Source organism: Motacilla alba, chromosome 3 (assembly GCF_015832195.1).
Source record: "Motacilla alba alba isolate MOTALB_02 chromosome 3, Motacilla_alba_V1.0_pri, whole genome shotgun sequence".
Taxonomy (NCBI): domain Eukaryota; kingdom Metazoa; phylum Chordata; class Aves; order Passeriformes; family Motacillidae; genus Motacilla; species Motacilla alba.
Genome location: NC_052018.1, coordinates 29926356 through 29941333, shown reverse-complemented (window position 1 = coordinate 29941333; position 14978 = coordinate 29926356). Strand labels below are relative to the sequence as shown.

Genomic DNA, 14978 nt, shown 5'->3' with positions numbered 1-14978 from the left:
GCCTTTTCAGTAAAAAAACATTCTTAAACCTTTGTGTTGAACAGTAAGTACAAGAAATGAGAACCAAAAAGCTGATACACAAACCAAAAAGCTGAGGCACAACATATGCGAGTGGGAGAGAAATAATGTCTTTTCATCCCGGGCAAACATGCAAACACATGATATGTGTAAGCCCGGGAACTGGGGTAGGAGCCTAGGAAAACGCTTGTGCCTTAGATATCCAAGCTGATAGATCATGGAATTTGCCTGACTGATTATTTGTCTCTCAGATTTCTTGAGACTGAAGGGGGAGGGTGCTGCTATGCTTGCTGCTGCTACCTCAACAGGAGAAGGTACCAGCCAGAAAAAAATTTCAGATCCTAAACTGAGTTTTTAAGTGCATGAGTAGAACTTTGTGGTTCCTAAAACTCTGAAATTTTTTGTCCTTAAATTATTCAAAGAGCCCAATATCACTTTCTGGATACTCTTGGTAGCTTTTTGTGGGCTGTTAATATCCTATTTCCTTTCTTTTAGCAGAACTTTAAAGATCTTCGGTATCAAAATGACTTGTGCAATCTCCGGTTCTACAAAAATAAAATCCCATTTAAACCTGATGGTGAGTAATCTGCCACAATAACGGTGATAACAAAAGAATGCTTTCTAATGATAGTAGCAAATTGAAACAATGGTGATAATTGAGGCAAGTTAAAGGTGTATAGTAATGTATTATAGAACATGAACCTCCCATGTTGGAGTAACACATTGATAACACGAGAGCAATTTGTGCTTAAAACGGAGTTAGCTTTCACTCTAGGAAGGTGGTGCTTTTCTTAGACATTATCAGCATGAAGTATTACAAGGCGTTGTTAGTACCACTGTTTGTTGCTGTACCTTTTTTTAAACAAAGATAAAGTTCTTCCACTATATTGCACCAACTTGCTGTTTGAATAGGAGTGGCAGCAATCTTTGGGTGATATCCCTAGAACTGTGTAAGGGGGGAAAAATGTGCTTTAATCTTGTGTGAGATTACTGTAATACCAGTAATAAAGCCATTTCTCAGTGTCCCTAGTGGTTCTGGTAGTGGAGCAGGAACCTCACATGCAGCATTCTGCACAAACACGGGAGAAGCTGAAAGATGACAAGTCCTACTCTGGAGAGTTTGCAGTTGACATAGGAGAGACAATAGGATAGCAGACAGATGGGGAAGCAGGAGGAGGCAATAAAGCAATCTTGGTTAGGGTGATAGACAGGAGTCTCAGCACATGAGAGCTTAGCCATTAGCAAAAAAGACAAACTGAAGGCCAAAAATAAGATTTTCTGAGTTTTAAAAGAGCGATGACAAGGTTTCTTTGAAGGTATTTGCCGAAGGATCCTCTCAGCATGAGAGTGGCTTGGTAGGAAATAGTGAAGTGCACGTTGGAGTGCAGAAGGAGTGAGATGTGTAGGCTGCCTCTGAGGCAGAATCCTGTTGGAAGCAGGATCAGTCTCATAGCAACAAATGGGTTCTGATAAGGTAGTGAGGGACAGGTCACAGAGGCTTTGGAAGTGAAAGTGTATTGTTTTTGTTTGATGTTACAGAGCAGGGTTTCACAGTGGAAGAATGCAAAGCAAAAAAACAGGGTCAGTATAAAAAAGTAACAGTCTAGAAAGAAGATCTTCCCAGCATTCAGGGTAGCTGCATTCAGCAACATTCAGGGTAGGTGTAAGCATGACAAGAAAGCACTTTTCAAGGTCAGGAAAAAAAAGTTGAGATGCAAAGTGTGAGAGTTCAGATAGGAAGCTGGTTGGAAAAGAATGTTACACAGAAGGTTGTAAAAATGTACACACAGAAAAGTTGAAGATGAGAACTGTTTATAGACAAGATAGCAGTAATACCCTTAGCAGGTGAGAAGATAACTCAGGTTGTGAAAGAAAGATAAGACTTTTGCTTTGACCGACTTGCGCTTTATCTAGATACCCATAGGCAGATGCTTTTAGTCAGTTTTAGCTTGACTGCAAGAAGAGGTGGGAATTGCCAGTAAAGAAGTAGCAGATTTGGGAGACATTACACAGAGAACAGATAGAAAGAAAGCTAAGGGCAGTGAGGTCTGTGTGAACCTGGGGACCATATGGGTCTGGAACTAAAAGACAGAAAAGGTTGTGGGGAAGAACTCATTTAAAGTCAAAAATGAAGGAGCGGTTCAAGAGGATTAGCTATAAAAAGAGACAGTCATGAAAGCTGTAGGAGGGCTTCCCTCCCAAAATATGTAAAGAATTACAATTCTCTTGGTATTCTAGGAGAATACCACAGTTAATAATGTCAAAGGTAGCTGATAAGCCATGGAGGCTGATGTGTTGTTGGCTGTAAGCTCTGGCTATGCAGAAGTTTGTTTTGAGAATGGAAAATCGTAACCACCACCTTGACCCAAATCTGTGGATCTGTGAGAGTGTTCAGAGGGAGTCTCAGCTACCAGGTTAAGGACTGAAGTACTGGAGAATGTTGTTAAAAAAAACCCCAAAACATTTCTAGTGCAATACAACATCTGAAGTGTAGTCCCTTGACCTACAGATTTAGCTTGTGGTTCTGGATCAGAGCTGGCCTGTTTGTCTCTCTGCCTTGGGACTGAGCAGCAAGTTCTCCAATACATGAAATATAGGTTGGATACAATGCAGTGATGGTGAAGATCCTCTTTCCAAGGTCCTTTTCCAGCTTTTCCTACACTAGAAATCCCATGTACTTAGGAGCCCCTTAGACTAGCTGCTTTCTTCACTTCTTAAATAAAAGTATCAAATGTGTCCTCCTTTGCTGTTGAGATCCAAATGGAAATTTTCACTGGGCAAAGAGGCATCTTAAATGTATAGTAGGAGACTGTATACATGGGGCTTTGGTTTTTTTTCCTGTGCTGTTTGGCTTTGGTAGATGCTGTGCAGCAGTACTGAAACTGTTGTTGGTTTCAGAATAGAAACAGATGAACACAGTGCTCATTCGTGGAAAGATATTGTACAGCTTTGGGAACAAGCACCATCCTTTTATGTGCTTTGTATATCTGTGTAGTACCTGGAAAAGTGCCCTGGCTCATGACTGAATTTCATGAGCACAGTCTCAGTGTTGTGCTTGGCCACTATTAATTGAGAAAGATTTCCCAATCATAATGGTATTTGCAGCTGGAGAGATTCCTGGTATGGGAGATTTCCTAAAGAGCTGAGGCTTTGTTCTATGAAGATTTGATAGATAGATAAAAGCAATGACAGGTGATTCACAGTACAGTGTTTTATAGGAGCAGTTTGTTAATTCTCAGTCAGTGTGATAAAGGGATCTATGACATGAGAATTCTTGGATATATTTTACATAGGTTGCTGTCACATACCTTCACTTTTTGGTAGCCCAGTATAAGTCAGTTGGTTTTGTTTATATTGACATTTTATAAGTACCTTGTTTTTTAATTTTTTAGTAACTAAATTAGTTTTGAATTAAAATTAATTTATTTATGGCTGCAATAGACCTTATTTCACATATTATATGAAAGACAATTAAAGTATGTGTTCTGTCATTGTTTTAACATGCATGTATTTTATGTATTTGTAACAGTTTTTCAAATTATTTTTATGCAGGGGTTTATATTGAAGAAGTCCTAAATAAATGGAAAGGAGACTATGAAAAACTGGAACATAACCACACTTATATCCAGTGGTTGGTCAATTATTACCTATTTCTGTTTCAAAGCAATAATTTGATTAAGTGTTTTTATACTGAGCCATAATGCACTTCTTCTTTTAACAGGCTTTTTCCACTAAGGGAACAAGGTCTGAACTTCTATGCTAAAGAATTAACTACATATGAAATTGAGGTAATTCAAATTGAGCTCCATACAAACCATCACAGTAATTTTAATACATAACTGCTTTTTGTTATGTAGAGTTGTCTTATATGATGCAGAACTACTTGCTTTAGTGCCACTAAGAATTTCGGACATATTCTTTGTCCATTAGGAATTCAAGAAAACAAAAGAAGCAATTAGAAGATTCCTTTTGGCTTACAAAATGATGTTGGAGTTTTTTGGAATAAAACTAATTGATAAAACTGGAAATGTAGCACGAGCTGCTAACTGGCAAGAAAGATTTCAGCATTTGAATGAGTAAGTAATGACATGCACTTCACTTGCTAGAATTGCTGTAGAATCTCTTTATCCTTTTGTTTTCTAGAGAAACCAAAAATATTTTTTCCAAAGACTGCCAGGAAAAAAAAAGGGAAAAGTAAATAGTTGATGCCTGGTGTGTGCCTCTTTCTGTATGTTCCTCCTTCCCTTTTTTTTTGATTGTTCTTCTCACCCATTGCCAGCTGGACTGACATCATTGCATTTCTTGAAAATACAACTGTAGATGGTATTGAAGAAGATGCCAGCTCCAAACTAATTTGTCATGGTACTGAATTTGTTTTCACCCAGTCCCAAAGTGCTGCTTCTCACTTAGGAAAAAACAGGCGGCTTATCTTTGTATTTACATTTCTTTTTGAGAAAGATTAAATTTTCCACACCTGTACAAAAGTTAAGTGACAAGAATTCCCTCACTCTTCAAAACATGAAATCCTTTGTATTTAAATATTTTTAATTGAAATGCTGATCTGGAAAGGTTTAATCATGTTATGTCAAGCCTTGGCCCAATGTTCAGCAAATTATATCTGTAGCTTTACATTGTGGTATTGTGTGGATCCTAAGCGTGCACTGAATTTTGTCTCATACAGATTAATTGTACCAAAACCTTTTTTCAAATTTTACTTTCCTAATATCTCTAACCTTAGAGCTTCAGGATGTTTTCTTGCAGCATTTTGTTCTCCTGTCCTGATAAAAGCTTGTAGGTACACTTGCTGATGGATTCCAAGTGAATAGTGGGAATAATTTGTTAATAATTTTACATAAACCTTATATGAGCCAATACTCAGACTCAGGCCACAGATAAAACAGGTTTTCAGGAAGCCCAAATGTTACTGCATGCTTTCACTCCTGTTCTTTCCGGTGAGTAGCTTCAGTTTTAAGTCAGGATTTGGGATTCTCTTTGCCTGATTTTATCCATCTAAAATCCAAACTTAAAAGTTTTACTGCTTACTAAGGTGTGCCTCACAAGGGAAAGACCTTGTGAGGCACAAGCACTTGCAGAAGACAATTAATTCATTTTCTCTTTGATATTTCCTACAACAGTGGGACTTACTCTCCAGAGGTGCCTGTTTTTCCCCAGCACTGACTGTATCAGTAGTGCAGTGCTAGTCTAGACTGGAGACCCAGCTTTTAAATAACTTGAGTGAAGTGCAATGAACCCTGTTCCATAGCTGCACTATAAATACACTACAAACACTATAAATACATTACAAACCCTTCCGTTTACAAAGCAACTGGGTTTTCTCCCCAAAAGGAGAACAGCATAGAATCATTAAGGTTGAGAAAAAACCTCAGATCATTGAGTCCAATCTTTGACCAAACACCACCATATCAACTAAACCATAGCGTTTAGTGCCACATCTCACCACCATATCAACTAAACCATAGTGTTAAGTGCCACATCTACTCATCTTTTGAACACTTCTGGGAATGGTGTTTCCACCACTTCCCTGGGCAGCCTGTTCCAATGCTTAACCACTCTTTCAGGGAAGAAATTTTCCTCATGCCCAACCTGAACCTCCGCTTGGTGCAACCTGAAGCTATTTCCCCTTGTCCTGTCACTTGTTGCCTTGGACAAGAAACTGACCCCCCCTTGCCACAGCCTCCTTTCAGGCAGTTGTAGAGAGCAATAAGGTCTCCCCTGAGCCTTTGTGGCTCCAGAATAAAGAACCCCATTACTTTTAGCTGCTCCTTGTAGGACTTACAGCTTCCAGATCCTTCACCAGCTTTGTCGCCCTTCTCATACAGCAGAAGGAATCAAAATCAGTGCGTTTGATTTTATTTGCTCTCAGCTCTCTCCCCCAGTGGTTTTTACAAACACTAATTTTCACTCACAACATCCTAGCAGAGGAGGTGCTAGTAAGCTTCAGCTGCTTTGAGAAAATATAGGAAGTCTGAAGTACATATCTGAAGTGATAAAAAGGACTGAGGAATTGCAGTTCCAGTTTTGTATTTGTAAAGTGGTTTTTTTTTTCTGATTCAATAGAATTCTTTTTTACCCATTTCTTTCAAAGGTCTCAACATAACTACTTGAGAATCACTCGAATTCTGAAAAGTCTTGGTGAACTTGGATATGAGAGTTTCAAATCTCCCCTGGTAAAATTTATTCTGCATGAAGCTCTTGTGGAAGACACCATTCCCAACATTAAGCAAAGTGCTCTAGAATATTTTGTGTATACTATTAGAGACAGAAGAGAAAGGAGGAAACTGCTGAGATTTGCCCAGCAGCATTATACGCCCTCAGAGCATTTTATCTGGGGACCCCCAAGAAAACAGAAGTCAGAGGGAAGCAAAGCAAATAAAAAGCCAGCATCTCCAGTTTCTATTCCCAATAGTCATATTTCTAAGCATAAGAAACCAAAAGAGCCTAAGAATACATTGGCAAGTGGAAGCTCAGCTGGTAAACTAACTGAAGAAAGAAAGGTAGAATTCACAAAAAACGGGGAAGAAAATGATCAGGATGAACAAGAAGTGAACTGTGATGCTGTTAGGCAGAACAACAGTGAAAAGAACAGTGACATTGATACCAGTCAACTTTCAAAATCAGAAGAAATTCACGATAATTCAGACAGAAAGGAGGACGCTTCTTACTCCAGAAAAGATGATGAAAATCTGAACAATGACTGTGGAAATCACCCTGGCGTTACAGAGGAAGATTTATGTAACACTGAGAATTCTTCAAATGACCCATCAGCAGATCTACAAGATAACCTTGATAAGGATACACTTTCAGGGGGGACCACCACAAAAACTAAGGATGAGCTCAAACCATGAGTCTGAGATTTAAAACATCTTTGTTTCACTTTGAATGAAGCAAATTATTCATTGCTTCTTAATTTTGGTTGAAATTTCCATCCAATATTAGTTTACAAGACTATGCTTGTTGCAAATGCATCAGATTAGGCTACTGTTAGGTTAATGAGTTTTGGTTTTTTCAACCTCAGTTTATCAGCAGTCAGCCAGGTGTGTCTCTTTAAAACAATTGTGTGTATTGAGAGCTAAGAAATTCATTATCTTTTCCAGACAGATTGCACAGAAAAGCTTATCTACTTTTTAAAATTCATCCAGCATTGAAAAAAAAAATAAAGTGTAACAACTAAACAGCCTTGGAACATCAAAATTTTTAAGTTTCCTGTAAGTTTGCTTTAAGTTTTGTTTTCCATTTAGGAAATTACTAGAAATTATTTCAAAACCACAGTTTTTTACCCTAGTGGTTATTTTTTTTAGGAACTGTGGTCATGATTAATAGCAGTATTTGCACAGTATCTTTTAGCTTAGATTAGCATCTTTGTTGGAGGCACTTAACAATGGATAGCATATATCATGTCCTGTACAGCTGGGAATCACTGTACCTTGAATAAAAGTTTTAACTTAAAAGCAACTGTATCCACAGTTTTTGGATACAAGGGAAGCTGCACTTTAGACTTCTTTTAGTCCCTGTTAAATTCTCCCTTCTCTTGACTCATTTGTTACAACTAATCTGGAGGGAGGGATCTCTTTGATCTCTCTAATTTGGTCTCAGTTTGAAAGCTCTCTGTTACTCAGCTGTAGTAAGACGACTCCCCCAAGTGGGATCAGCACCTGGAAAACCTCTGGACAGCTGAATAACAGTGTCCTTACCACAGAGCACTGCCTTATCAGCAAAGCCATCAGAGAAAAGGTCAACAGGCATTGCTAGTTGGGTCTTACTTGAACTTCGATGTTTCCTGGCCAGTTTTGGGTAGAATCTGCACAATGCAGTCACCTGTCGCTGGTTTCAGAGGCAAAGGCAATCCTCATACTTCTTTCCAGATGTCTCTTTCCTCTCTTTCCTCTCTATCATAAGACTCTCACAGTTTTATGTTACTTTGATAAACAATGTAAACTTAAGGCACGCCAGTCTGTTGGCTGGGCTGGAGCCCAACAAGTAGGAGTTTCACTATTAAGATCTTTCCCAGCTTCTACCAAAGAACTGTTTGCTCTCCCTGAGCAGCTTCTTCTGATTTTCTACTGTTCAAGTCAAATGATAGTACCCAGCAAGTCAGTTGTGCAGAATATGAATTAAAAAATAATGCAGGTGCAATTCACACTTCCTACAGTTCTAAAATAGTCTAAAACTTCTGTATGTATTTTCTGTTTAAAAGTGTACATATTATCCACTGCCTTTAATGTATTGCTGATTAAATGTTATAAGGCAAGAGGCTGACTACAGTTTGAGCATCAAAATGCTACAGGACTTTATTCAAGTATTATAACTCTAAATGATGAAGTTTTCAGGGGTTTCAGAGCATAGACAAAATGTCCTCTATTCTGTTTTGCCAGTGCCCGTCATGGCAATGCATCATCCGTTTTTTTCTCCAGGTAGCACTGGTTCTTGGGATCAAGTAGAGTGGCAGTTAGGGGTCTTGGTACCTATGGAAAAAGATTAGACTCTTTCCATCCTAAAGAAGCAGAGAAGAAGGAAGATGTATTTTATTTCTCCTTCTGTGCTGACTTGTGAGGAAAGGAACTTATATACATGGATTTTTTTTTAGGGTAACCTGGATCATTCAAGTAGGCATTAACTCTGTCTGAGCAGAAATGCCCCAAAGAATTCCAGCCACCACCTTTTTAGAGGCAGAAAGATCCCGAGAAGCTTTTCACAATTCCCTGGACATGAACTGGGATTCCCTTGTTTGTGTTCACCTCTGACCTTCAGAACGGAATGGGAAGGAAGTGCTGTGATAAAACTGGTCTGTGTAGTTAAGAACTCTACCCCTCCACGTATGCAAAGGGAGGACACTTCATTTTCTGCCTATGACTTCTTCAGTCTTGAGTGCCTAACTGTGCAAACTTCCTAGAGTTGTTCTTACATAGTTATTTTTTGAGTATCATAGGGAAAATTGATACCTTGTGTATAAGGAGCATAACTATAGCATAAGAAGCTATACAGAGCCTTCAATTTATGAACTTCATATTAATTTTAAACACTTTACAGAAAATGTGGAGTACTGATGTGAAATAAGGGATGACAAAGGTGTTATTATATTTATAGTGTAATTTGATTGAACATCAGTGACCTCAGGAGATCTTTTGTCTACTGAATAAAAAAAAGAGAAATCTTGCCCCCTGATTTTAAACAAAGTTCTTGGGATGCACATCCAGAAGATTACTCTGCAGTATTCCATTATCATGACATATGAAACACTTCAAAATGCTTACTGGTTCAACATTCATAATTAAGTACTTAAAATACGTTTAATCTGACCAAGCTGCCTTCATTAAGGAGCCAAGGTATCTGAAAATATTATCAAGAACTTTGGTACTTAAATCTGTATTAACTCTGCAATTTATTTTTTTTTAAATCTGCAACTCAGTATATTTCTTTCAGTTTTTGTAGAAGAGTAGTGGCATATCACTTGCCTACAAAGACCTATGGGGACTATATAAGTGAGGGTGTTTGTGTCAGGTGGGCTCCTACACTCTCTAATCCTTGTTTTACAGCTTTATCAACAGAATTACTCCCATGGGACTTCAGCTTTAACTAACAAATTCTGCTCCAAGTAAAATTTGACAGTTTATCATTCTTTTCATAGAGGAATTGTTTTTTTCTGATTTTGCAAGTATTAAAAGAAGGATTTATTGCAGGGCAATCATACAGCGAAGCGTCCCATTGAGATTTGTGAGGATCAAGTGGGTGCACTGTATGCATTTTTGTTACAGAATCATGGCCTTAGCAACCAGAAGCACCCCGTGCTTGAAGTTTCTAAGTATTGGTTTTCAGGTTTACAGTATATATACAGTATATATGTGTGTTGAAATGATTGTATTCTCATAGATACCAGTACATAGGTGGTTAACCATTGCTTCAGTAACTGAGGGTATGCAAAGAAAGTCAAGTCATTTGCTTACTGTTAAATTTCTTTTTGTCTTGCTGTATGCTTAAGTATTCAGGGATTTCTGTGTACTTATTACAATAGTGTATCTTGGCCCAGTGTTAGACTAGAATCTGAGCTGTTCATATGTTAATTGAACAGAACCTTCCATATGAAGGTTCTTCCCAAGTAAGTACATCTGAGTAGCCTCTGGTACTGTTAAACTGGAGTAGTGTGTACATGCACGTACCTGTGAATTTGATTTCAAGGATCTTATGGCGAGGGGATATGAAATATGCCACTTGGAACAATGTTACTGAGTACACAGATGAGTACACACAAGGTGATCATATAAATCATGCAAAAATGCAGCACTTTAAGGTTAGTTACAGCTCTGTGCCCTTCTGTGCCAGACACAAGTGTGCCTCAGTACCTGATACTGTGTTGGTGTAGAGACTGAAGGCTTGGGTACATGAGGTGTGCAGCACAGACCATTCAGAGCAAAAGAGTAGTTACATGTGTCCACGTATCTAGGAGCAGGTCTGAGGTCTTTGTGTTCATGTTGCTCAAATAAAATCTTGAAGGATGCTAAAAATAAGTGCAATAATCCTTTGAGAGCTGTTCCCTGGCATGGGTCAGCTCCTCAGTTTCCTGCTCTAAGATTGCAGCACTCTAATGTATTAGGTATTTGTACAATCATTGTTAATATTTCATGTAACCTAGTGTAAGCCTCCCTGAACTGTTCCAGGATAATACTAATAATCTGCAGTTGCATATATCTGTACTATAAACAGAAGGTTTACAGACCTTAAAAGCTCTGTACAACATTGATGGATGGTCCAGTGAGGTAAGACAAGTGACATTTACTGGATTTAAACAAAAAACAGCTCTTGTTTGTTTCTAAATAAAATTTATGTCTATCTGTTTAATTGAGAGGTTATTCCTCCCCTTTCTTCTGACTATTGTGATGGTACTGATCACAATTTAGTGTTATATATGTTTAGGTCAAAACGTAATTTTTTACACCACACTTTTGCAGGAGACATATAATACTGAATTTGCTTGACAAAAGCTGTATTTATGAATAAGATGCAAGTGTGTGAAGCAAATTTTGCCATTAATAAAAGTGTGACAATATCATGCTGATGATGTATGTTGTCTTCAGAATTGCCAGTGGGGATCAGAACCAAAGATATTTCTAGCCTTGTGTCCTGCCTCCAGTGCTGGCCACCAAAAGACGCTGTGAAACAAAGAAATGATACAGTGACCCCATTTTTCTCCAGGAATTTTTTGGTTTTGAACTCATGGTTTCTTTCAGCCTCTTCAGTCCCTTGTGGCTGTGAGTTCTGTGTTTTAATAGTGTTTTGTGTGGAGAAGGTGATCTTTTATTTGTCTCAGATCTGTTTGTTAAAGAATTGCTACTGCATTTGAACACAGTAGTAAAAGTACTGTAAGATGAAGAGTAATCCACTTCAAATCAGTTTTTAAACGCCATGGGAGATTCTAATGACAAAATACCTGTTTAGGCAGAAAATGTCCCATGTTTCTTCTGTTTTCAGGCAGAAGATGTCTGTTTAGGCAGAAACTTGTCCTAAGCTGATGACAATGCTACCTTACTTATTCCTTCTGAATACATATTTGCACATAAATCCTTTTGCAGACTAATGCTAAAAGTGTAGATGAAGTGTTAAAAGTCAGATTCCAACTGCAGAACAGGGTTGATTTATTTTTTTCTTACCAGTGTAAAAGTAAAATCAGTCAAATGGAAAACCTATTCCTAGCCCACATATGGTTGAGCTACCTCTGGATTTGGAGCAACCAGCATCAATGAATCTAGCATTGTGATCATATAGAAGATGGACATCATTCCACATTTTGGTAATTTGTTTTGATACGTGTTCACATTTCCAATTGTAATTGGAGTAACTGGTCAAAAGGTATTTTTTTATGGCTGTCGGAGCCTGAAAATGGGTAAAAAAAGGCCTAAGCATATTCAACCCCCCTTAATTCGCATCACAGTCAACACCTTAGTTTCACTATTTACAGATTTTTAGATGCAGTTCTCCAAGGGGAGTGCACATTGTGTCTCTAATATCTTTGTGCTCAGTATTGGCTATGAACTGTTTCTTTTCTTGAAAGCTGTGTTCACTTTTCAGCTCTTGTTCTTAAGTACACTTAGTTAAGACCTTTGTTGAAAGCAAGAATTTACTTTAAAGGACAGGTTTATTACATGCTGTACGTAATGGACTCCTTAAAATGTAGTTCAAAAGCTGTAGAAATCAATTCAACAGAGACCTCATTTCTTCTTAGAAATGTGGCTCTTTAATTTTACCACGCTTACAAGTTCAGTGGTGTATTCATCAACTAAAGTTTATTGTGAAATATACTGAATGTACTTACTACTGTGGCTAACCATGTGAAAATTATTGTTTTGCAGTGAAAAAGGTTATGGCACTTATATTTTTGGGTCTACTGAAGCATGTTTGCTAATCATCAGTTGCTCTTTATTTTTCTGTGTTTTAAGGTGTTCCACGGTTGTTTGCCCTTTATGCAGTTTGATTTTGGCAACAGATGATTAAGTGTAGTTTTGCACTGATAAAATTTGAAAATATCATAGACTTCATTGTTGAAATGTATTCTAAGAAAAAAGTGCAGTAAAAAGAAAAAACCCCAAAGCCCAACAATTTTTACTTGCAAAATGGAACAGCTCTATGTCAGTTTTTTATGAATGGTCCTGCTCTCTTCTCTGTATTCCTTTGCAGTGTTTAATTACAGAATGCCATGCATGTTTGGTAGTACCAATACCATGTGTATGTGGTGGAGTGGTAACCAGTTTCTGGATTTGTAATGCACTATAAAGAGATATTTTATAATTCTGTATCTGTATGGCAGTGTTATGCCAAAAAAATGTATAAACATAAAAAGCAATAGTTTATGTTGCTTACTGCTATATTTTAAATCATTTGTAAAATGAAATACTTGGATTTCCTTTCAGGTAAATATATTTTTAATAACAGCAGCCAAAAACTCAACTAATAAAGCTTCTTCATTTAGCAGCATTGTTTTAGCAACATGTACAAATATTGTGTAGCTGTAATAATGTGCAATTGCTGTTTGGCGCTTGTTTGTAAAGTCTTCTGTAAATATATTTACACTTAAAAGTAGGGAACTAAAGGCTCTGGTCCTCCTTTTTTCGTTGTCAGTGGCAAAATGACCATAGATAGTAGAGGAATGAGGGAAGGCCCAGAGTCTGCTTTTCTAAAAGTCCATGGTTAGTTTTTTAAATTAAGAAAAATATATACTATCAAAACACTTAACTTTAAAGAGTAAAATATCCACTATGATCATGCAGGCATAAACTGTCTGGAGCAGTGTCAAAACCAGGCTACTGCTGCTTAAATGTAGCAGGGAAACATTTAACCTGCTGGTTTTATTTATCCTGTGCTGAAGCTGTAGGATTGGATGGCTTCAGTTCTGGTTTTGCAGTAAGCTGTTAGTCACATGGTGTGACTGTAGATGTATAAAGCTCTATAAAGAGCCCAGCAGATTTGGAAAGGGTTTCCTAATCTCACATGTTTCTTCTTAAAGAGGAAAAACAGGTTCTCCTCACACTGAAGGAGGACTTCCCATGTGGTCTGTGTCTCAAATCAAGCTTGGTGTTAAGATGGCTCTATAAACCTACTTCTGTGTTGTCAGGTCACCCAGGGTTGGCACTGAACTCGTAGCCAATATCATTGCTTGTCAGTGTGTTGGTCTCCCCAGAAAACTCAGCTACAGCTCCCTGAGGCAGCTGCTGTGGCTCATCTGTGCCTCGGCAAAGACGGGCTGTCAGGCAGTCACCCTCCACTGCCCTGGGAGCGTGAACTGCACCAAAAAGGGCCAGGGCCTCTGTGGAAACCCTTCCTTATGTTGCTGGCTGAAGCACCTGCAACTCCAGACCTTGAGCACGTCTGCAGTAAAAGTGCTGCTCTTGTGTGAGCACAGACCCTCCTGGGTGCCAGAGCCACTTGTGAAGTTTTGTTGGTGCTTGTTCCAAGAGTAAGAGCCTAAACTGATATCCCGAATTTAGCTGGCCCTTAATTAAATTAAGCCTGAGCAGCTCCTGGAGGAGGTGCAACAAGGGGCTGATGAGCCAGCACCCAGTGCCTCGCCCACCGCCTCCCCCCGGCCCTAGGGCAGGCACCTGCATGGAGCACGGCCACACAGCCTGTCAGCCCGGGAGGGAGCTGCCTGTCTGTCCCTCCCACCTGTATCTCCCAGGGCATCCATTCACCTCCTTTGCTTTATTTTGGGGGGTAAAATCTAGGGAATTTCCACCTGCTGGGGTGATGGTGACACACAGAGCTCAGTTCTGCAGTGGAGGGGAGAGCACGCAAGGAGGGACCGAAGTGGCAGTGCTTGTGTCTATGCAAGGTGAGTTGGGAAGCACTTCTGTTACACAGAGAGCAGTGGTGGAGACAGCCAAAATAAATGGCAACTACCCATGTGGTTTAGGGAGCTAAACCACAAAGTTTTGCTTTGAAATTGTTCCACTGAAATACTTTTCTAACAGAGCTGTGCCATAAAACTGGGATGAGACTGTTTTAGTTCGATGATCCTGATCCTTTACATCTGTAAAGGCCACATTAACTGCAAAAATGTGATTTAGTTAACCAAACCTGGGAATATTCTTCTTAAATTACATTTTAATTGATGTATTTTGCTTTGTTTGCCAGGGACAGGTAATAAACTGGAAGAAAAAATATTAAATATCTTCATTCTTTGAGGTTAATCAGGCCAAACATTATCCCTGCAAAGTTAAATCAGTAAGTATGACTGGAGAGTATCTGCAGTTTAAAAATATTCCTCCAAAGAAGCAGTAAAACTAGGTTCCAAAGTATTTTGCAACTAAATAAAGACACATAATGGCATTGCTTTTTGGGTGTTACATTTGTGTATCTTCAGAGTTGCATTACATTGTAGGCAAAACTTTAGCATGACTATTTTGACTCATCTATACCTATAAGGGAAGTGGAGCTTCAGCTCCGTGAAACCT

The 14978-nt window shown here is 38.6% G+C and overlaps 1 protein-coding gene across 6 annotated transcripts in view; it reads left to right on the top strand.

Moving 5' to 3' along the window:
• The window catches only part of OGFRL1 (opioid growth factor receptor like 1), an 87129-nt gene extending 74127 nt beyond the window's left edge, over positions 1-13002 (top strand). For 3 of the 6 annotated variants that reach the window (XM_038130798.1, XM_038130796.1, XM_038130800.1), the window contains 5 exons: positions 517-595; positions 3571-3649; positions 3740-3806; positions 3949-4094; positions 6125-13002. In XM_038130798.1, the coding sequence (XP_037986726.1) occupies positions 517-595; positions 3571-3649; positions 3740-3806; positions 3949-4094; positions 6125-6884 (1131 nt within the window). In that variant the 3' untranslated portion in view covers positions 6885-13002. Of the gene's footprint in view, positions 1-513; positions 596-3570; positions 3650-3739; positions 3807-3948; positions 4095-6124 lie in introns of all 6 variants that reach the window. The other 3 variants (XM_038130797.1, XM_038130794.1, XM_038130799.1) reach the window with 1 other exon arrangement.
• The last annotated feature ends 1976 nt before the right edge of the window (positions 13003-14978 follow it).